Here is a 21,416-nt window from a genome sequence, read left to right on the forward strand (position 1 = left end):
TTGCAGGAAAACCTGTTATCTTTTAAAATAACAAATCAGGAAAAGATGCATATTTAACTTCCTATTCTGTATAATTTCCCACATTTTCCAAAAAAAGAAAAACAGAAACTAATGGATAGAAGAAGAAAAAAAACTTGGAGTAAATATAAGGTTGTGGGAGAGTTGCCTTTTAATTTAATTATTTTGTTACTGGGAAAAAAATACAGCCACAGAACAATTAATATTTATCTTCTAAATATATATATTCTTTTTATGCAAAAAAAAAGAAAATTAAAGAAAAAAATGAAAAAAGGAACATACAACTATAGGAAAAAAAGTTTAAATACTCAGAAAATTCATGTTATTTTATATATCATGCAGCCAAATTTTAAGATAATATGTAATAAGTCTTTCCATGCTATCAATGGAATGTCACTTTTTAAATGGAAAATATTACATATCTGTAATCCTGGATGGTAAATCCAGAATAACTCTGAAATAATGATTTTCCTTTCTACTCCTCATCCATGGTCACATATTAAAATTTGGGAATCTGCAGTCATGAATAATTATGGATATAACTATAGATTCCAAAATTTTGGTATATAGTTTGAGGACATCTTCACATCTTTAAACAACAGTGATCTTATCATATGTGCTGAGAGCAAGTTTGGTGGAGTAGTTAAGGCGTCAGGCTAGAAACCAGGAGACTGTGAGTTCTAGTTCCGTCTTGGGGCACAAAAGCAGCTGGGTGAGTTTGGGCCAGTCACTCTTTCAGCCCATGGAAGAAAGCAATGGCAAATTATTTCTGAAAAAAACTTGTCAAGAAAACCTCAGAGAGTTGTCTAGCTAGTCTCCAAGAAATGGACACAATTGAGCAGAAGATTAAAAAAAGGAGTAAGTGTCATAATACAGTTATAACCAACACTTTGTAGACATTATGTGAAGAGTCTATTGCCTAAAGAAATTATTTAACTTATCTCATTTTAAGATGTAGCAATATGGTTGATATTTTAAAACCCTTTCTCATTGATTCAGTAATATAGGATATCTTGAAGATGACTAATATCAACCTTAGTAATAAGAATTTTTCTATTTCATTTTTCCTCTGTGATATTGAAAATGTGATGGCAGTGTTGAATGAAAGACCACTGATGGTGGGTGGGTGCTTTTGGAGCAGAGAAGTGGTATAGGCTGCTTTCATGCTTCGCAATACCTTTTTTGTTTGAAGACCAATCCCAGAAACCTGGAAACCACAAAGAACTCAATTCAGCAGAAGTTCTTTGGAACATCATCATATTGTCTGTCATGGACATTTCCTTCTCAGGGAGAAATAATAAGAAAGAATCTGGCACAAAACCTTCCTAGGAAGGTGGCTCATATTAGAGCTGTTACATAGAGACAAAGCCTATTGGTTAACTAAAACCTTTCTACTTTCCCCCCCCCCTCAATTTTTAGTTCTACAGGTCGTTAAACATACGGATTGCTCTGGTTGGACTTGAAGTTTGGAATGACTATAATAAGTGTGACATCTCTGAGAACTTGCATTCAACGCTTTGGTCATTTCTTGCTTGGCGACGCAGATTGCTAATACATAAAAAGCATGACAATGCCCAGTTGATTACGTAAGTTGCTGATTTTGGAACCAGCATGACTCCTCTTCTAGATGCAAATTACAGCAAGACCAAATCTGGCCTGCTGGGCTGGATCAGTACCTTCTCTTGTTTTAAATGGAAGAAGGGTGAAGCTTCCTCATAAGTCTCTCTTCTTAAGTTCCTCCCTGTGAGATCATCTATCGTACTTCGGATGGTATGCAAAGTTAGATCTGATCCAGTTCCTCACTGTTGTCTCAGGAGAGTGTGTAGTGCAAGCAGTCATCTTAGGTTACATAAAATCATCTCCTTTCAAAATGTAACTGCATGCATAGATGGACAAATTTTATTCACCATTTGGTTCTCTCTGTCTTGCAACATGGTACAGTGGGATGTCCTATGGCACTACTATTGGCTTGGCCCCTCTGATGGCTATGTGTTCGGCTTATCAGTCTGGAGGAGTAAATATGGTAAGCTACACTTGATAAATAAATACTTGCCTTGTTCAAAAGAGTCTGAAATAAATAGGAACAAACCCAGAAAGAAAAGATGTTTTGTGCTATAGGTCCCTCCCACCTTTTCTTAAATTGGTGGATTGTGTTTTGTTTTGTTTTTGTCAAAAGGGTGGAATTTCGGGATCCAGTCCCTTTAATAGACATTAGCTCTATGGTTTGCTTTAAAAAACAAGCATGGGGAAGGAAGGGAGAAGAAAGAACGTTTTGCTGGTAAGTTTGTCCACAAAGGGGTGAAAATAATCAGCGGGGGCGCTCTGTTTGTTTCTGCTAGTTTTTGCCCAGATTGTTTTATACAGGCTGCAACTTTAACCAAATAAGACATACTCACCCAATAAAACTTGCTAAGAGTAGTTATTTAAGCATTATCCTAATGACAAAGTGAGGTCTCTGTATTAACTTGATGATCCAATAGTTTGTTTTCTTGACCAGCTACCACAGCATTCTCAGGAGTCTTCTCCAACACCAAAGTTCACAATTGTCAATACTATAATAAAGTTGGAAGGGACCTTGGAGGTCATCTAGTCCAACCCCCTGCTCAGGCAGGAAACCCTATTCCATTTCAGGCAAATGGCTGTCCAATCTCTTCTTAAAAACTTCCAGTGTTGGAGCATTCACCACTTCTGGAGGCAGGTTGTTCCACTGGTTAGTTGTTCTCATTGTCAGGAAGTTTCTCCTTAGTTCTAGGTTGTTTCTTTCTTTGGTTAGTTTCCATCCTTTGCTTCTTGTCCTGCTTCCAGGTGCTTTGGAGAATACTGTTTGTATGCTGCTTCTTCAAAATCCAAATTTCACTTTCATTGAGCATCACAGGAAAAATCAGTGCCTGCACAAATCTGATTTTTATTGGTAGAAACACATCATGGCATCTGAATATCTGTCCAAAGTCTTTATGGTCACTGTACCAAGGGCCGCTGTGTAGCATGTTTCTTGACCGATGGTTCCTTTACTGTTGATAGTTGATCCTAAAAGGCAAAATCTATCCACCACTTCCATATCTTCATTGTCATTTCTAAGTCTGCTTGCTGTGCCTATTGTCATTATTTTATACAATAAATTAGATTATATCTTTATAATCTTGCATTCATTTTTTTATTGTGCTCCATGACTTTCATTACCAAATGATGTATAAACCTACTGCAGATTCCTGTGCTTATTGTAGGTTTTCCCGAATTTTTACTCAGGGTTGCATTCTTATGTAGTCATGTATCATTATTTTTAATTGTATTTTTAATTTGTTTAAATATTTTTTTCTTGTGCAGTGATGTTTAAACACCCAAAGTTGTTTATTTCAGATGGGCAAACTTATACATTTAACAAATACATTAAAATAGATGGATGCCATTGAACATAGTAAAAATGGACAGGTTTGGGCTATGATCTTAATGCACTCTGCTTGCCTGAATGGGCCAGGAGGGGGAATATAAAGCAGAATAGTAATATTAAAGGTAAAGGTTCCCCCGCACATGCGTGCTAGTCGTTTCCGACTCTAGGGGCCGGTGCTCATCTCCGTTTCAAAGCCGAAGAGCCAGCGTTTGTCCGAGGGCGTCTCCGTGGTCATGTGGCCAGCATGACTAGACGCCAAAGGCGCACGGAACGCTGTTACCTTCCCACCGTAGTGGTCCCTATTTTTCTACTTGCATTTTTACGTGCTTTCGAACTGCTAGGTTGGCAGGAGCTGGGACAAGTAACAGGCAATATTAAGTCACCTTAATTCTATGCTTGGATAGGATCACTCTGAAAATGCCCTTGGAGTTGCTGCCACTATGGCCCATGAGATGGGTCACAATTTTGGCATGAATCATGATTCAGATGGCTGCTGCTTTGCCAGTCCCAGAGATGGAGGGTGTATTATGGCTGCTGCAACAGGGTAAGTTGTTCGTGCATATGTACAAAAAAATCTGCAGTAGTGGAAGTGTTTCACTTAAATTAAGTCCTTCACAAGGAAAGGGACTTTATCTGAATTACTATTTTGTCCATGACCGATACAGGATCAAAACAAGCAAGATGATGGACAACAGTGTCATAAGGCAAACACCATCCCTTTCTTACGTACAGATGTTCAAAAGAGTCAGGGCTTATATTGTAACATAACAAGTTTTTAATATTGTATTTAAATAATATTAAATAATTCAATATTATAAAATAATTTCATACTGTATATGACATTGCACTACTCTTTTTCAGTCTTTCAATAGAATTTAATTTACTACTAAAATCAGCATTAATTTTAATTTTTTTGAGGTGTTTTGTACATAAAGAATTGAGCAAAACATTGTTAACATTTAGAGGGTATCAGTTCAAAACCAGATTCTTTCTTTGACCCCAAAGAGGTTATGCAATACTTGTTTTCACCTTTATAGGCAAATATTTATGGAGATATTCAGTCATTCAGGTCATGGTTGTCCCAAAGGTGCTTTTTCAGGAGGCAATTGGATTTTCTTTTTTTTCTTTGGAGACGTTTCTCTTCTCATCCAAGAAGCTTCTTCAGCTCTGGCTGGATGGTGGGGGATAGAAGGATTTATATTCCTTGCAGACAGTTGGTCATTTGCCTTCTCTTAGAGAGTCGTTGAGGCCATTTGGAGGTTTATCTGTGTCCTCAGGGTCACCTGAGTAGTGTAAATGTGTGTGGAGCCTTCTTGGCTGCAGGATGTGAGGACACAGATAAACCTCCAAATGGCCTCAGTGACTCTGTAAGACAGGGGTTGGCAACCTTAAACACTCAAAGAGCCACTTAGACCCGTTTCCCAGAGAAAAGAAATCATTGGGAGCCGCAAAATGCACACGCGCATGCACACACAAGGGGGAGGAGCTTGATTGAAGAATTTAGTTAAAAAGAAATAGAGGCTGCTGTGCATGAATTCTCTCTCTCCTTCCCTCCCTCCCTCCCTCTCTCTTCCCCTCCCCCTCCGATCTTCTGCTCTCCTGGCAAGCTGGCTTCATGCTGTTCTCCGGCAAGCTGATACACATTCTTATTGGGCTGGTTCTCCTGCCCTTGGTCTGCCAGTCCTCTTCCCTCACTCAGTGTGAGTGTGTGTGTGTGTGTGTGTGTGAGAGAGAGAGAGAGAGAGAGAGAGAGAAAGCTGCTGCTTTCTGCTGCTTCCTGCAGAGACACAGCAAAGGCAGGAGCCTCACCCAATAAGCTTGTCAGCTTGTTGAAGAACAGCGTGAGGCCACTCTCTTTTTTACACACACACACACACACACACACACACAGAGAGAGAGAGAGAGAGAGAGAAGGGAAGCACAAGTGCCTCTCTGTCTCTCTCTCTGCAAATGGCAGCGGACGATTGGGAGCTGCAGGAGAAGGCTGAAAGAGCCGCATGCAGCTGCAGAACCGCAGGTTGCCGACCTGTGCTCTAAGAGAAGGCAAATGACCAGCTGGCTGCAAGGAATATAAATCCTTCCATTCCCCACCATCCAGTCAGAGTTGAAGAAGCTTCTTGGATGAGAATCAAAATATCTTCAAGGAAAAAACAAGAAGGTCCAGTTGCTTCCTGAAGAAGCACCTTTGGGACGACCTTTATAGGTAATTGATCCAGATGTATCTCTGGTTCTTCAAGAACCAAACATCTTCCAAAGGCAATTTCTTCCGACTAGGAAAATAATCACAGCAGCTGGCAAGTTAGAATTTGTCTTTCGAAATTGTAGCCCTTGTTCTAGAATCTCTAGATGATTAGGGACATAATTGTCATTCAGCCAACATCAACTTTTCCCCCCTTTTCCTTCCTTCCGATCAAGTAGTAGTTCTCCTTTTAGGGAACTAAGTCAAGTGAGTCACCAAGGTTACAATAATATTTATTAAAGGAACAAGTAGAGCTTGTGGCTTGGGGACTGTTGTTAGATTTTCTGCAGGATAAAGAGAAAAATGAAGGTTTGACTTTAAGATGTGAGGATTAGATTGTCAGATAGAGGTAGTCCCTTGACCACAATGGGGGCCAAAATTTCTGTTGCTAAGCAGGACAGCTGTTAAGTGAATTTTTGCACTGTTTCATGATCTTTCTTGACACAGTTGAGTGAATCACTGCAGTTAATAACATGGTTTTTATGGGCACATGAGCCAGTTGCCAAGTGTCCAAATTTTGATCATGTGACCATGGGGATACTGCAGTGGCTGTAAGTGTGAAAAACTGTCATCATTCACCTTTTTCAGTGCCATTGTAACTTTGAACGGTCATGAAACAAATGGTTGTAAGTTGAGGACTACCTGTACAAAGCTATATTAACTGTATGCTTACTGTATATGTTTACAGTTAATAGGCTTTTATATTCTAGATTAAAGTTAAACTGAGAATATTTTTTCATATTGGTTGGTTTAAGTAAACTTCAAAGGTTTCCTTAAACTTAGAGGTTGTTGTATTATATAATTGTCTCTGTATTGAAAAAAGTCAGACATTTTTATATACGTTATTTTCTGTATTTTTGTCTTTTCCCTTCTATCTCCCCCTTTTTCCTTTTTCCATTTATGTTAGTGTGCATTTTATTGGGGTGTTTTTTTTAAATTTAATAAAGCCCAACTCTGGAGCTTTTTGGAGGTATGCTTAAATAATATGCTTAAATAATATAAATAATGCTTAAATAATATCACTCAGTTCCATACTGCTCCTTGGGTTTTCACAGGGCGCCCTTCCCCAGAGTCTTCAATGAATGCAATAGGAAAGAGCTGGAACGGTATCTGCAATCTGGCGGTGGGATGTGCCTTTACAATATGCCAGATACAAGGACCTTATATGAAGGACAGAGGTGTGGAAATGGGTATCTGGAAGAAGGGGAAGAATGTGATTGTGGAGAAGTAGAGGTAATTCCTTTTGGTTGGTTTCACAGATTTTCAGAGTCAACTGGAAATTAGTATTTAGGTATTCCTTAAGAAATAATGAGAAGTACAGTATGTTCCTCTAGTTGCCTTTCCCATTATAGCCTCCACCAAATATTTTTCTGGTTTGAAAGCTTCTGTTTATTCTAGACATGCCTTAATGTAACTTAGTGAACATGGGGAGAAGCTTCAGAGTCAGTTCCTTCCACCCACACCTCCTCATTCCCCTTTTTTGCTACTTGAGAGGAACATTGCTCCTCTTCTTTCTAGAGTTTAGAATCTGCTAATGCAATCCAAAAACATTTGAAATTAATTATTCAGATAAAATAGCAGTGAGCCGATATTGATGCTATTGTCCGAGAAACTTAAGAGCAGATTCCATTGTTTGATAAACTCGGACCTGATGTTTATTTGAGAATTGAAGCATTTGAACCCTAGATGTGACATGATTAAGAACCAACTTTGAAGCTTCTTGGAGATTGTTATGCTTGGCATGAAAAGTGAAAGCATGTCTAGCTACAATCTTACAAGCCACCCAGAAAGACAGCCCAATGCTTTCCAACATTTTTAGATCTAGAACATCTGTTCTGTAAGTGCAGCACGTGTCATTTCTGTTATTTCTTCTGCAGGAATGTCATAATCCTTGCTGCAACGCTGCTGATTGCACTCTGAAGCAGGGTGCTGAGTGTGCTCATGGAATTTGCTGTCAGAAATGCAAGGTGGGATCGCTTTCCTTTTATCTGTGCCTTTCAATTCCTGTTTGGTTTCTTAATTTTAATATACATAATAAAAGGCCTGAATTTCCATTTGAATCGATCACTCTGATTTGGAAAGATTGTAACTATTGTGTTGTGGGTTGTGGACCGCATGGCAATGAGGAGGCAGATGAGTACCGCATGTCAGCTCTTTATTTGTGGTAGGCGCGTACTGGACAAAGGGGGTTACCTGGACCCCTTATATACTTAGCTAGGTGATGCTCTGGCCAATCCATCCATCCGTATCTCCCGCCAAAACCCTTTCAGCCAATCCAACCACAGCACAGCGCCCCCTGGTGGTACCTGCAGAGGTGCTGCTCACACCCCATACATAACACCAACCTCAAGGCACACATCCTCTTCTGAGTCACTGCAACAGGAAGAAAAGCAAGGTTAGGTTACATGACTGCTTCATCTACTTGTGAGTAGTTAAGTGCCAAAGAGGACTGGTTGGTGGCACAATGTCAGCTAGGATCCCTATAGGAGTTGGGGAAGGAGTAGAGATTGTGGGGAAGGCTTTAAAGAACCCCAGCTTCAGTCAACCAGTGGGTTCAGTCTACCAATCATAACCATCTATCAAGCAGTGTGTGTTAACATGCCACACTCTTCAAAGCTCTATGGAAGGCCAGCAGGATTGGGCCAACCTAATCTCTGGAGGGATCATGTTCCAGAGGGCTGGTGCCATTCTTCTTTAGGGCCCCACCAAATGACATTCCTTGGCTGACAGTACCCACAGCATGCCTCTCCTGCCGCATTGCACAGGAGAGATAGAGATAACCAGGTTCTGATTTTCTCAATTTTATATCTTTGGGAAGCCTCTCAAAGCAGCTGTTTTGGCTAAAATTAGTCCCACCCTAAGATTAGAACAACTACAAATGGAAAGTGTGTCTTTCAAGGAGGCAATTGACCTAGCTAGGCCTGAAGTTTAAGCATTTTCCTGCTTGCTTGGGTTACCAGCCTTTTTATATGTAGTATCTGGCAAGACAAAACCTCATTTAAGGTTTTCTCTGACCCTGCTTCTTACTGATAGTTTTCTGTTCTCTGTTATATTTTACATCAGAATTTCTCCACAGATTGAATTTCATTTTTTGGTAGGGTGGAGAAGATAAAATATACAGACAAAAGATTCCTGTGTATCACTTTACATTATATCTTTCCTAGAAAAATGTACTTAAAATAGTCTTGGTATGCTGGGTTTTTCCCATGCTCCTCCTGGAGGCCTTTTTTCATAAATGCATCCCTTGACCCTACATTTGTGGCCAACTGGTCAGGCAAAGCCACTCAATATGCAACATTTGGATTTTTGCACACCACTGCCGTCTGATATTTTGGATTGTTTGTGGTGGCATTCAAAAGCTTAGATCTTTACATGGTGGCTTTAAAAGCTTAGTCCTTCACATGGTGACAGCTGAATACAGCTGTCTGGATACCATCACAGAGCAAAAGTACCTTCCATGCAAATTCAAGCAGTGACCACACCTCCTGTTATGATTAAAAGTGACAGTGTTTCTTAAGTGTTGCATGCACACAGCAGTTCCTTTCCATTTCTTCCACTTGTTAAACAAATGAAACTTCAGAATCAGCATTGGGTGCATGATCTTCCTGAAAATAAACAGTGTAGTCTAGTGCTATCAGAATATTGGCTGTTAAAATAATCATTTAAAATTTTTATAACATATACCAGACCTTCTACATAAGACAGAAATCAACTTCCACTTGCTCTGTCCATTAAGCCACTTGCTAAAAGTTATCAGTGCATCCACCAGGAGCTTTTAAGCAATAAATATGATTTTTTTAAAAAACAAAACAGAAAATGCTGGGAATTGAACATGAAATATTTTCCATCCCAACTTTGTGCTCTCTCTCTCTCTCTCTCTCTCTCTCTCTCTCTCTCTCTCTCTCCCTCCCTCCCTCCCTCCCTCTCCCTCTCCCTCTCCCTCTCCCTCTCTCTCTCTCTCATATGGGCTGTCCTGTGGAGAAAAGGTATAAATGATTGGTAATGAAGATTACTGAAAACAAGTCTAGATTAGGATATGGTTCAAGATTGCCTTTGTTTGAAAAAGTTTCCTTGGGTATTTGACAAAAAGAGATCCTTATTATAGAATTGAGGCAACAAAAATGTAATTTGGGAACAAATTATAAGACATTTCTTCCCTTTAGTGATGCTTCTAGAATGAGGTTGAATGGAAATGATATTTGCTATAACAGAATGAAGGGAACTGAAAGTCAGGCTTGTCTTCAGAATAAATATATGATACATACATATTTAAGTGCCTAGATCAATGCTTAGCCACCTTAACTGCAATTCCCAAGTATTCCATACTACCCTGAAATAAACGCCTAATTACTTTCCTTTGTTTAGTTGGTTTCACCTGGAACACTTTGCCGGGAACAGGCGAGAACATGTGACCTACCAGAATTCTGTTCGGGCAAATCACCATTTTGCCCTGCAAACTTCTATCAGTTGGACGGTACACCCTGTGAGAATGGGAGGGCATATTGCTACAATGGAATGTGTTTGACATATGAGCAGCAATGTTTGCAGCTCTGGGGATACGGTAAGGACGACTAATCTCTGTGAAAGACAGAGGGCCCCTTGCATTCACAGGTGTAAGGAAAAGGAAGGAGAAGATTGTTCTTATTTTTAGTTTATGGAACTATAATTACATCAAGGAAGAAGAACAGAGAAAGGGAAAATCCAGATGTTCATCTGCAGAGGCTATTGTGATCAATAAAGGCCAGGCAACTACTTTTATGCATAGTTCTGAGCCTTGCTTTGCTGAATTATGGTTGGTTGGATAACATGTTGATTGAGTCCATATAACTCTACCTTAATCCTAACGTGAACATCTGGGTTCATACATAACACACTAAATCAGAATGCCACAGTGTGACCCTAGCCAAATCAAGTCTGGGTGATTTTTTTAAAATTTTATTTTTAAGTTGAAAATTGATTCCAATTTTCATCTCAAGGGCTAAAAAGCCTTTTTAAAATGCAGTGTGACATTTCTTATGCTTATATTACAAATAATGATACATATAGATAGATATGTGAGGATGGAGGTTCCTTCTCAGCTTTTGGGTTGGTTTCCAAAAATTTTGTAACCAGGCTAGGTAACATCTTCAGTGAAATTTGGGGGGGGGGGGTGTTCTTCTGCTTATAAGGGCTTCATGTGATCAGTGGGTCTTGTGATGGGGCGGTCACGTATCTATATCTAACATATCAGCATACAGATATGTTGGATATAGGTAATCATAGATTATTTCCACATGAATAAACATGTCTAGCAAACCCCATGTGGATTATATGAAATATATTTTACAGAGTGGGCTAGGACAGTTTTGCCTGTCCAAGTAAAGCAACAATTTTGTCCTTACTGATAGGTTCATACCCAATGCTACGCAGCTGTGTGATACAGTTGATAAGTTACCTTTCACAAATACCATACATGTGAATCTTTTCCATACAGGAGCAAGGCCAGCCCCTGACCTTTGCTTTGAGAAAGTTAACGCTGCTGGAGATTCCTATGGGAACTGTGGGAAGGATATCACTGGGAATTACAGGAAGTGCGACGCAAGGTAGAAAGACACAAGGACAACTGTTTTCATGTGAGATGAGATAATTCGGTATCCTCACAAGTTAAAAGATGAGAAAATGAATTTGGTCTATATTGCGAATAGCTGCAAATTAATTAATTTTGTTGGACAAAATTGCCACTTTTGCTTTGCTTATATTACTAAATCTTTCAGAACAAGTTCATACCGTGACTTGCTGGTTGTGAAAATAGTGAGATTATTTTTCATGACCTCCTATCTATGAACATTTTCCTGCTATTCCTTGTTATGTACATAAATAATATGTTAATTAAACAGCAAAGAAAGGACTCATGAGTTTTATTTTTATTTTTTTTATTTTAATTCCATTTATATCCCGCCCTTCTCCGAAGACTCAGGGCGGCTTACAAGCTTAGCAGTAGCCTTCATTCTATGTATGTGCCTGCTTATTAGGGCTTTTGCCCCCCTCCAAGCGGCATTATTACAAAGTCAGCTTAATTGCCCCCCACAATCTGAGTTGTGTGAATATGAATATATCATCTAAAGTAAAGAAGTAAGGAGCTCCTTACTTCTTCCAGCAGATTTCTCTGAAAAATCTTTTAAAACTTAAAGCTTTTCAACAATTCCAGACTGTTTTCATAAGTAACCCCCCTTTTTAAAAAAATGTAGGAAAAAAAAAGAAAATCCATCAATACTTTGGTCCCAATATGGATCAGGACTTTCCACACTTGATACTGATTGATTTGTGCTTTAAATTGTAAGCCGCCCTGAGTCTTCCGAGAAGGGAGGGATATAAATGGGATTAAAAAAAAGAAAGAAAGAGATATAGTGTTCCACGGTGGGATATCAAAATGCTCTTTACAACTATAAGCATGCTCATTTTCTTGCAATTCCATAATCCTTAGATACACAGGGCCAACAAAGGTTATATTAATGAAAAGCAGAATTAAATTTAACTCGGAAAGTAATAGAAAGTCACTGTAAATGTTTGAGTACATGTACATAATTCTGGAGATCCACCAGGAAGTAAGTCATTGCTTTTTTCATCAACTAAAATCTTTTCTGTGGGCAATGTCATACATAAAGGTTTTTAGTTGATGAAAAAAGGAATGGCTTATTTCCTGGTGGGTAGACTCTATATGAAATTGGGTTTTTAATTACCCTGTTATTGGTAGGGTAATCTTGAGGTCAGTGAACATTAACTAAGATATTCAGTATCTAAGTAATATACTTTTCAGCACGTAACATGGAATGTGATTCACTAGGTCCCTCAAGACTCTTCATTTTATTGGAAGTGAACAATGTTATGGAAGCCTGTGTGTTGGGTGGGCGTGAAGTTAGGAACTTGGCCAGACTCACACATTTTTTTTCTTTCCAGAAATGCTAAATGTGGCAAGATACAGTGCCAAAGTTCTGCTTCCAAGCCTGTGGAGTCCAATGCTGTTGCAATTGATACAACTATCAAATTAAATGGAAGGGAAATTCATTGTCGTGGTACCCATGTCTATCTAAATGAAGAAGATGAAGGAGATATATTAGATCCAGGTCTTGTGATGACGGGAACCAAATGCGGTGACAGCCATGTAAGCCCTGGCTGCCTGTTGCACCTTATTCCACTTCAAAAATACATGTTTGCTTCTTCCCAGAATTAACTGCATGCAACAATTTGTTTTAGAGGTTTAATACATTTCTGAGAAAAAGAGAAAAACCCGAAAGGAGTCCTCAGAATCAACAACTTGGAGTAAGAAGGACACGCTGGGTGTAGCTTCCCTCCCTTAGAGCAGGCTGCTCTTTGGCTAAGATCAGTGCTGTCACTCCCATCATAAATCTTGAATCTGGATGTATTCACAATCTGCACAACATGTTGGATGCTGCACTACAGATTTATGGAGTTTGGGGAGGGGTTAATTTAGTAACCCTTCATTCCTCATAAACTGTTGCTCCTTCTTCCCTTATATTAACTTCCCTTATATTAACCATGCTCGGCTTAAGCAGATGCTGACAGTAATGGTCTTGCCTATGGGGTAAGTGCAAGAGTTGGCTTCTCAGGGTTGATGCAGTGGTTTTACACCCCAAGCCTGCCTTATGCCCAAATCATTTAATAGCATTATTCCTGTACTACAGCATTTCTTAAACATTTTTGCTATATTAAAAATTACTCTTTTATAATTCTGAATGTTTGGTTTCTCCTACAGGTGTGCTTTGAGGGCCACTGTCAGAATACCTCCTTCTTTGAGAGTGGAGATTGTGGAAAAAAGTGCAACGGCCATGGAGTAAGTATCTGCCTTGTATTCCTGTACCATGTGACTGTATTTATTCCTTGCTTACTTGGCCAGCTCTTATTCTTTTACTTGGGTTTCAGAAAACTAATAAGCTAAAGATGTCCTATCAAAGATATGCTTGGCTGTAGAAGGACTTCCAGTTCAATTAGAGTAGGAGAATTAGTTTGGCATGGTGGTTAAGGTATTAGCCTAGAAACCAGGAGACTATGAGTTCTAGTCCCACCTTAAGCATGAAAGTCAACTGGGTGACCTTGGGCTACTCACTCTCTCAGCCCAACCCACTTCACAGAGTTGGGGTGGGAAAATAGGAGGCGGGAGTATGTCATGAACATTATGTATGTTCACTGCTTTGAGTTACTCATAAAATAATAAAGGTGGGGTCAAAATCATACAAACAAATAAACAATCAATCAATCAACCAACCAACCTCTGGAACAGGAATCAAACACATTGTTTAAAAACCATTCTTGTTTAATTTTTACATTATCCAAAATATATTTTAGAACAGAAATGTACACTATATGTGTCCTTCTAGCACCTCATCTGTGCTCTGCCAGCATCTTGAAATAATGTGGCTAAAATTTGGCAGCAAAATGCTCATTTTTAGTAAGCAAAACAGAATAGGAATTAATGAGAACAGTATGACGAAAACAGGAATAACAAATATAGCCTTCTCCCCTTTCACTGAACTTGGCATGTCAAATGGCTTTCGGTGGCTTTTTTAAAGGTACCAAACTTTAAAAAAACACATACACTCTCATTTTAGGAAAATAATTTTTCCATCCTATATTAACATGAACTGCATAATAAATAAGGGATTAAAATGTATGCCCGTGCAACAGCTTTTAATTTAAAGTAAAAATTCAATTACTATAAATGCTTTTACACTTTCCATATTTTGACCTGAGAGAGGTTCAGCAGAAGTTAAGTGGAAGAAAGAGAAACCAAAGTGCAAAGCATACTTTTGTATTTATGATCTGTTTTTCTTGGAATTTGTTGTTGCTAGTTGTGAAGTCGTGTCCAACCCATCGCAACCCTATGGACAATGTTCCTCCAGGCCTTCCTGTCCTCTACCATTTCTTGGAATATTTAATAGCAAAAATCGGATTGTTCACTAAGCAGTCGTGTTTATGGCAAAGTGATGGTTGAATGGTGAGACACAATAAAAATGTTAGAGTAGTTGTCCATCATTCAAGATTGAATTGACGCTTTTCTCACAGTTTTAAACAAATCCTAGGGTTCTCTTCAGATAGGCTATGAAGTGTTATATAGATCTTAAATATCAAATGTTGGATGTGGCGGCTTTCCTTAAGCTGTGGTTTTACATTTGAGAAGAAGTTATGGCCATTTGTTATGGAGAGGGTATTTATTGGGAGGTTAAAAATAGTGGGATGTCATCTCTGTTCCTCTTCAGGAATGCACATATAAGTAACAGTGAATTTTGAAGGATGGAAATATATCCTTTGTGACTTAAGTGTGAAAAATGAAAAGAATGTTCAAACACTGCATTTCTTGGGAGGTATGATGGATATAACCATGGATTGTCTGGGTGACTTTTAGATACACTGAGTTCTAACAAAACCCAACGCAAATTGCAAAAGCTTCTTGTGCTCTTTGGATTGGCATGAGCAGGGTGTTTACTACAGAAATAACACTGATGGTGTTCTCTCAATACAGACTTGCAACAACAATCACAACTGCCATTGTTTCAGCGGATGGGCACCTCCATTTTGTGATAAACCTGGAAAGGGAGGAAGCCTGGACAGTGGCCCCATGCTTGAAAAAAGTGGGTCTAATTTGTATTTTAATTTGATTAATGACATTTGAACAGAGTTTGTGGGACAGGAATTTGGGTGAGCAGATGAGGTACAGGACCACAATGTTTTGAGTGGTCCATACCAACATAACTGAGGGAAAGATAAGAGTTTTTGGCAAGTGAAGCTTTTATCTCTTTCATGTTCAGCATTGGGACACATGACCCAGATATGTCATTCACTATTACCTGTTCAAATACTGGCATCCTACAGTGGGGTTTTTTGTGTGTGTGTGTGGTGGTTGTATTGTAGCACAATCAGTGAATTTGAATAATTTTGCCTTTTTTTTCCTGGTCCAGATCCTATTCCAATCATCATAGGTGTCCTGGTTTCCATCTTGCTTTTGACTTTAATTGGAATAGCTTTTTGCTGTTACAAATGGAGAGCCAAACTTGTGCCAATTAAGAAGACTATCTTTGCTCCCAAGAAAACCCAACAGTCCAGGTGAATGAATGAATGAATGAATGGTTTGTCAGTAAATGAGAAAATTGCTTTTTTTATGATAAGTAGTCATGAGGGTCAATGTGATGATGTTGCTCATATCCCCTTATATTTCTTTTGTTTTCTGGATACATATGCATGACAAGCCAGTATTCTTTTAATTATATCTGTATTATAAAGGCACCATTACGGTTTCTGGAAAGGCTTTGGAGACCATATTTAAGACTTTTAGGGAAAGGTTACCTATGGCAAATCTCAGTCTGTAGATCTCTGTCCTAAATTGATTTATAAACACAGTGCCTGAGTACCTATAAGAGGTGAATTACACATAAGAGCCTTAGTATAGTGTGTGAACTATAGTTTGAAATATATTCAGGGCATAATTCCACTTAATTTTTAGATAAACATTCAAACCTGTCAGTACTATAGATCTCCTGCTAGAAACCCTGTTATGAAAAGAAGTTTCTTGTTATATTTAACAAGAGATTTCACACATAGAAATATGAATTGTTGCAAGGTGTCTACTGAGTATATTGGTCTTTTTCCAATGTTAGTCTACATAAAAACATGTGATTTTATTTGTAAGACATTCTTTATACAAATAAAGTAAGTGCAAGTGCAAAAATCGTTTATAATACTTGTTTGTCTCTATTGTTTGGATACAGCACACCTCCTTCCATTCAGAAAGAAGTGAATGGACATGCCAACCCAGCATTCAAATTGAAAACTCCACAAGGACAGAGAAAGGTACTTTGAAATGACTAATTTCTAATCAAACCTCTGTTGAGCCATGCTCTGATTCCTCAGCATTTTAAAATACACCATCAAAGGAAATAGCTGTACAACTGATTTTCTTGTTATGTTCTAAGAAACTTGTTCTATTTGTCAGTTCCCATAATCTCTGAACTAGACCATTTTGGGATCTTCACCCATTTTTTTTTCTCACTGCAAATCATTATTTATGTATTTATTAATTATTTGTTAATTTATCTTATACTCGAGGCAGTGTAAGTAGGGGATCTGTCATTTTACTCGTACAGCCATTCCCCCAGGGGAAGGCTGGTCTGAAATATAATACCTGACTCAGTTACTCAGTGAGTTACTTAGTCAAGTGGAAGCTTCCAAGCTCACCATCTTAACCACTATACAGTACTATATTACAACATCTCTTAACTTTGTTCTATTTTAGAGTTGCAAATCGTATTTATTGCAAAAAATATTTCTAATGAGGAACATGTATAGATTATATTTTAAATGTAGTCTTCCATGAAACCAAGTGCTGGAGCCTATAAAAATAAGGACACAAGAATAAACAGAAAATCCACATATACGTATATATAAACACACACACACACACACACACACTAAGGCAAAGCAGCCAGGACATAAAATATATTGGCAGCATTTGGCAGCACTCATTCAAGAAAGATACTTAGAAAACAGAAGTGTAGTGATTGCTGTGAATGTGTTTGATCTCCGTGAGTATTTGCCAGAGTAGGAAAAAGGTAAAGATAAAATGAGTTTGACTCCCTGTGACTTAATGGACACATTCCTCCAAGCAGTTTGGAGTTGTTCTTTGACTTCCAACTCTCACTTATAACCATGCAAATCCCTTGAGATCCCCCAATTAAGCATAAACTAAGTCTATCCTGGTGGGACGCGGTGGCTCAGTGGGTTAGGACGCTGAGCTTGTTGATCAGAAGGTTGGCAGTTTGGTGGGTCGAATCCTGAGTGCCACGTAACAGAGTGAGCGCCTGTTACTCGTCCCAGCTTCTGCCAACCTAGCAGTTCGAAAGCACGTAAAAATGCAAGTAGAAAAATAGGGACCACAACGGTGGGAAGGTAACAGCGTTCCGTGCGCCTTTGGCGTCTAGTCATGCCGGCCACATGACCACGGAGACGTCCTCAGACAAACGCTGGCTCTTCGGCTTTGAAACGGAGATGAGCACCGGCCCCTAGAGTTGGAAACGACTAGCACACATGTGCGGGGGAACCTTTACCTTTACCTTAAGTCTATCCTACTTCGTTTTGATCTCAGATTGGGTCAGTCAGGTGCTGTCTTCTGCTGTAGCCGGGGAAAAAGTTGGCTATCAATCAGTCACACTAACTAATAATATACCGTAGAAATGCCATCTTCCTCTTTGTATAATCTGTTTGTAGATTACTGCTATACAGAATGCACTCTCAAAATCTGAAGTGCTGTATTGCCAGCCACCTGCAGAGTTCAAGAGACAGGGGCCGCCACCAGCCCCGGCTTTTCCAGCTAACTCTACAAAGAAACCCCCCTTTATGGAACACCAGACCGAGGAGAAACATTTGCCAAAACGAACTCCACCAAGCAGGCCTGCACCTCCACCTCCCAACGTCATGGTTCAGCAGGTGAAGAATTTATATAACTATGAAATCCTCTTTGTCAGTAACTCTGGGTAAGCTGTACAGGTGTTTTTAAAAATAGCGAACATTGAAACAACTACATTTGGTATTTGCTAGGAAAGGTGTGCTAATGAAACTTTAGAGTAGCAGTATCTCTGCTTCAGTGGGACTGTGAATTGTGTATAATTGGACCGTATATTTTTCTCAACACAGACATAAACCGTGTATCATTTGGGTGTGTCTTATATGAGATTGACTGTCACTTGTACTGACATGACCTGGCCTATAAGGAGAGCGCTCATCGTTCTTTTGTGTAAGCAAGTATTGGCAAGGAAAATAAATAGGATTATATAGGGACAGATGGGTTTTTGACTGCTGAATTGATGCAGCAAGGGAGCCTAGTGGTTGATGCGGTAATATACTGAAAGTAGTCCAGGACTCAGCATTACCGTAAGAGAAGTGTTTATTCTCAGAATGGTTTTGCTTGTATATATCAGAATGAGAGAACTAAGCTTTTTTAAAAAAGATTCCCATCAATAAATAGCAAAAGACTTGCCTTTCTGTATTTTGGTGGGATTACTGTCAAAGTTTAGCAGAGTAGTATATAGGGGCTTGAGAGCTGCAAAAAGGGAGAGGGAGATGCTCCTCACAAACCAGATTTCTCTTACTGCCCTTACCACTTCGTCTCAAACCAGGTTGAAGTTGGTTGGCAAAACCAATAAGGTTGAAGTCACAGCACCACCTTGTGTCTGATGAATTTCCCTTCCAATCTGTTTTCTGACTAGAACATCCCCTCATTTCAGTGGCCAGGAGGTGTGACCAGGCAGGACTTTATTTTTGGTGTGGCGTAATGTGTAGTTGGTTTAGTGAACCAACTACAGATTTTTAACTTAGCCTCGTGGCTGAACCAAAGCATGTCTCAATATTATCTTTCATTAGTTCCTAGGCCCTGGCAGGCTATAATTGTTCATTCATTGAAACCAAGGGTGCCCAGCTTTTCCTGAATTTGATTTTGCAAATACATCGTGGGTGTTTGGACATGACAATTATGATGCTTAGATTCGGAATCTGTCTGATCCGATTTATCTACAACAACCAGAAAGTCTGGCATGGGACTGGAATGAAGAGAACTATGAAACTGATGCAGCCTGAAGAAAATACTGCTATTGTATTTCATGCTAACTGATGTTTCTGGACTTCCTGTAAGATCAGTCTCATATATAGCACATTGCACTACTCTATACAACTAGTTGCTAGAGCATAAACATAGAAATAGAGAGGCAATGCCATATGCATATAGGTAAAACCAGGGATAAAATGGGCTATCGTATACCCTTGACTGAAGATCGGTACACTCCTTCTATCTGGGATGGTTGTCCTCTTCCACCGAGCGCGCAGCTTCGGGAGGGACGCACATGGAGCGGTGAGGGAGGAAGGGGACACCCGCCTAGCCAGCCAGATCAGCCGAATCAACCCTGGCGATCAATGGGGTGACAGATGTCGCAGCCAGATCGCCCTCACATCCAGGGATAAAATGGGCCTTTCAGAGGAAAAGAACAATGATTTCTTCCTACAGATTCTTAAATCCCATTCCATACTTTTTCACATTGGTTCCTGACTGATTTCTGCTTTCTTATATGGAAAATCAGCAGCAGTTGAGGAGGGGTGTGTGAGCCCTGGGTGGACAGATAAACAGATAGCCATAGCACTTAGACTTTACAGCCCTCACTAAGCAGTTCACAGAGTCAGCATATTGCCCCCAACAATCTGGGTCCTCATTTTACCCACCTCTGAAGGATGGAAGGTTGAGTCAACCTTGAGCCGGTAAGGATCAAATTCCTGGCAGTGGGAATGCAGAGTCATCCTGCAATACTGCATTCTAATCACTACACCACAATGGCTCTTGATACACACAGATACACACACACACACACACACACACAGAGAGAGAGAGAGAGAGAGAGAGACAGAGAGAAGCATGGTGGGAGAATTTACTATGTTTTTTCATATACATCTTCCAAAAATGCAAATCAATGCATATTTCCTCTTATTATATAATATAATTCATAAAGCATGAAAAGGAAGAACAGATTATGATTACCTTAAATTGGCCTTCTCAAATCTGGCGGCCTCCAGGTGTATTGCATTGCTGCCCGTGAATTCTGAAGTTGCAACATCACCACATTTGGGCAGTTTCAAGTTGAGGAATATACCTTAAATCATGAATAAGTACTGTTTCTTCTGCCTAATAAATTGCTTTTCTGAGCTCTTATTAGATATCTATTTATCTATCCAGTTATAAGATCTGTATTATGTTTATTCTCTCCCTCTCCCTCTCCCTCCCTCCTCACAAAAACTGAAGAATTCTTACTTTTTGCCCTAGGATTCTTCCAGACAAAGACCACCTCAGAGAGCGCTTCCGGCTAATCCAGTCTCTTCGAGCAAGAGGACGGGATTGTCCAAAGTGAATACAGGAACAGTACCATCATATGGCACTGCAAGGAATACAGGAATTCATGTGGTCTCGGCAGAGGTGAGCTATAAAATGGTAACAAGGATATATAAGCAAAAGATAAAGGGAAAAAATATTCAACTGGACACCTAATATCATTTTTCCCCTTGTGTTTTGGAAAGGACAGAAAGATAAGTTGATTTAAGAGAAGAGTAGTAAAGATATTAAGATAATTGTAGCATGATATTTTCCAGGAGTAGAAAAGCCTAAAATTCACCAACAGATGCAAAAAGCTTGAGACAGTGAAATGTCACTGGAAAATTCTCAAGGCTCCCGGTAAGTCTTTCATGGAAGACTCTAGTCCAGGGGTCTTCAAACTTGGCCCTTTTATGACTTGTAGACTTCAACTCCCAGATTTGCTCAGCCAATTGGCTTCATGAAAAGTATTAAACCCTGAATTAAAAGGTGAAAACAACACATTGAATCTTGGCCCAGGAATGACAGGGAAGGAACAGAGTCACAGATCTCCTGGGAGATGATGTGTGATTGGGTCCAGGCAGTGGTAAATGCATCTCTGAAGATGGTTCTAATGGTTCCCCTGGCTCTTAAAGAGGCAGTGGTTTGTCCCCTCCTCAAGTAGTCCTGCCTGAATCCAACGGTACTGGCAATTTTTGTCTGGTTTCCAATTCTTCAATTTAGGGAAGGTTAAAGGAAAATCATCAGTTTACAGCTCCTGTAGGCCAGCATAATGTTGGTTGAAGATATGAATATGTGTATACTTTGTATGCGGACTAAACCAATGTTGTTGACTGGGAACTCACATGATTTGTGGTAAATGCCCAGCTGATAGA

The 21,416-nt window shown here is 39.4% G+C and overlaps 1 protein-coding gene across 1 annotated transcript in view; it reads left to right on the forward strand.

The window, feature by feature from the left end:
• ADAM19 (ADAM metallopeptidase domain 19) overlaps window positions 1-21,416 on the forward strand; it is a 69,808-nt gene that overhangs the window by 44,326 nt on the left and 4,066 nt on the right. The window contains exons 9-22 of the mRNA XM_083353566.1: window positions 1,438-1,604; window positions 1,960-2,041; window positions 3,811-3,950; window positions 6,701-6,878; window positions 7,523-7,612; window positions 10,011-10,206; window positions 11,119-11,227; window positions 12,582-12,786; window positions 13,399-13,476; window positions 15,163-15,271; window positions 15,599-15,743; window positions 16,406-16,487; window positions 17,901-18,119; window positions 20,497-20,646. Of these exons, the coding sequence (XP_083209692.1) occupies window positions 1,438-1,604; window positions 1,960-2,041; window positions 3,811-3,950; window positions 6,701-6,878; window positions 7,523-7,612; window positions 10,011-10,206; window positions 11,119-11,227; window positions 12,582-12,786; window positions 13,399-13,476; window positions 15,163-15,271; window positions 15,599-15,743; window positions 16,406-16,487; window positions 17,901-18,119; window positions 20,497-20,646 (1,950 nt within the window). The remainder of the gene's footprint in view (window positions 1-1,437; window positions 1,605-1,959; window positions 2,042-3,810; window positions 3,951-6,700; window positions 6,879-7,522; window positions 7,613-10,010; window positions 10,207-11,118; window positions 11,228-12,581; window positions 12,787-13,398; window positions 13,477-15,162; window positions 15,272-15,598; window positions 15,744-16,405; window positions 16,488-17,900; window positions 18,120-20,496; window positions 20,647-21,416) is intronic.

The sequence above is a fragment of the Vipera ursinii genome (assembly GCF_947247035.1).
Source record: "Vipera ursinii genome assembly, chromosome: 2".
Taxonomy (NCBI): domain Eukaryota; kingdom Metazoa; phylum Chordata; class Lepidosauria; order Squamata; family Viperidae; genus Vipera; species Vipera ursinii.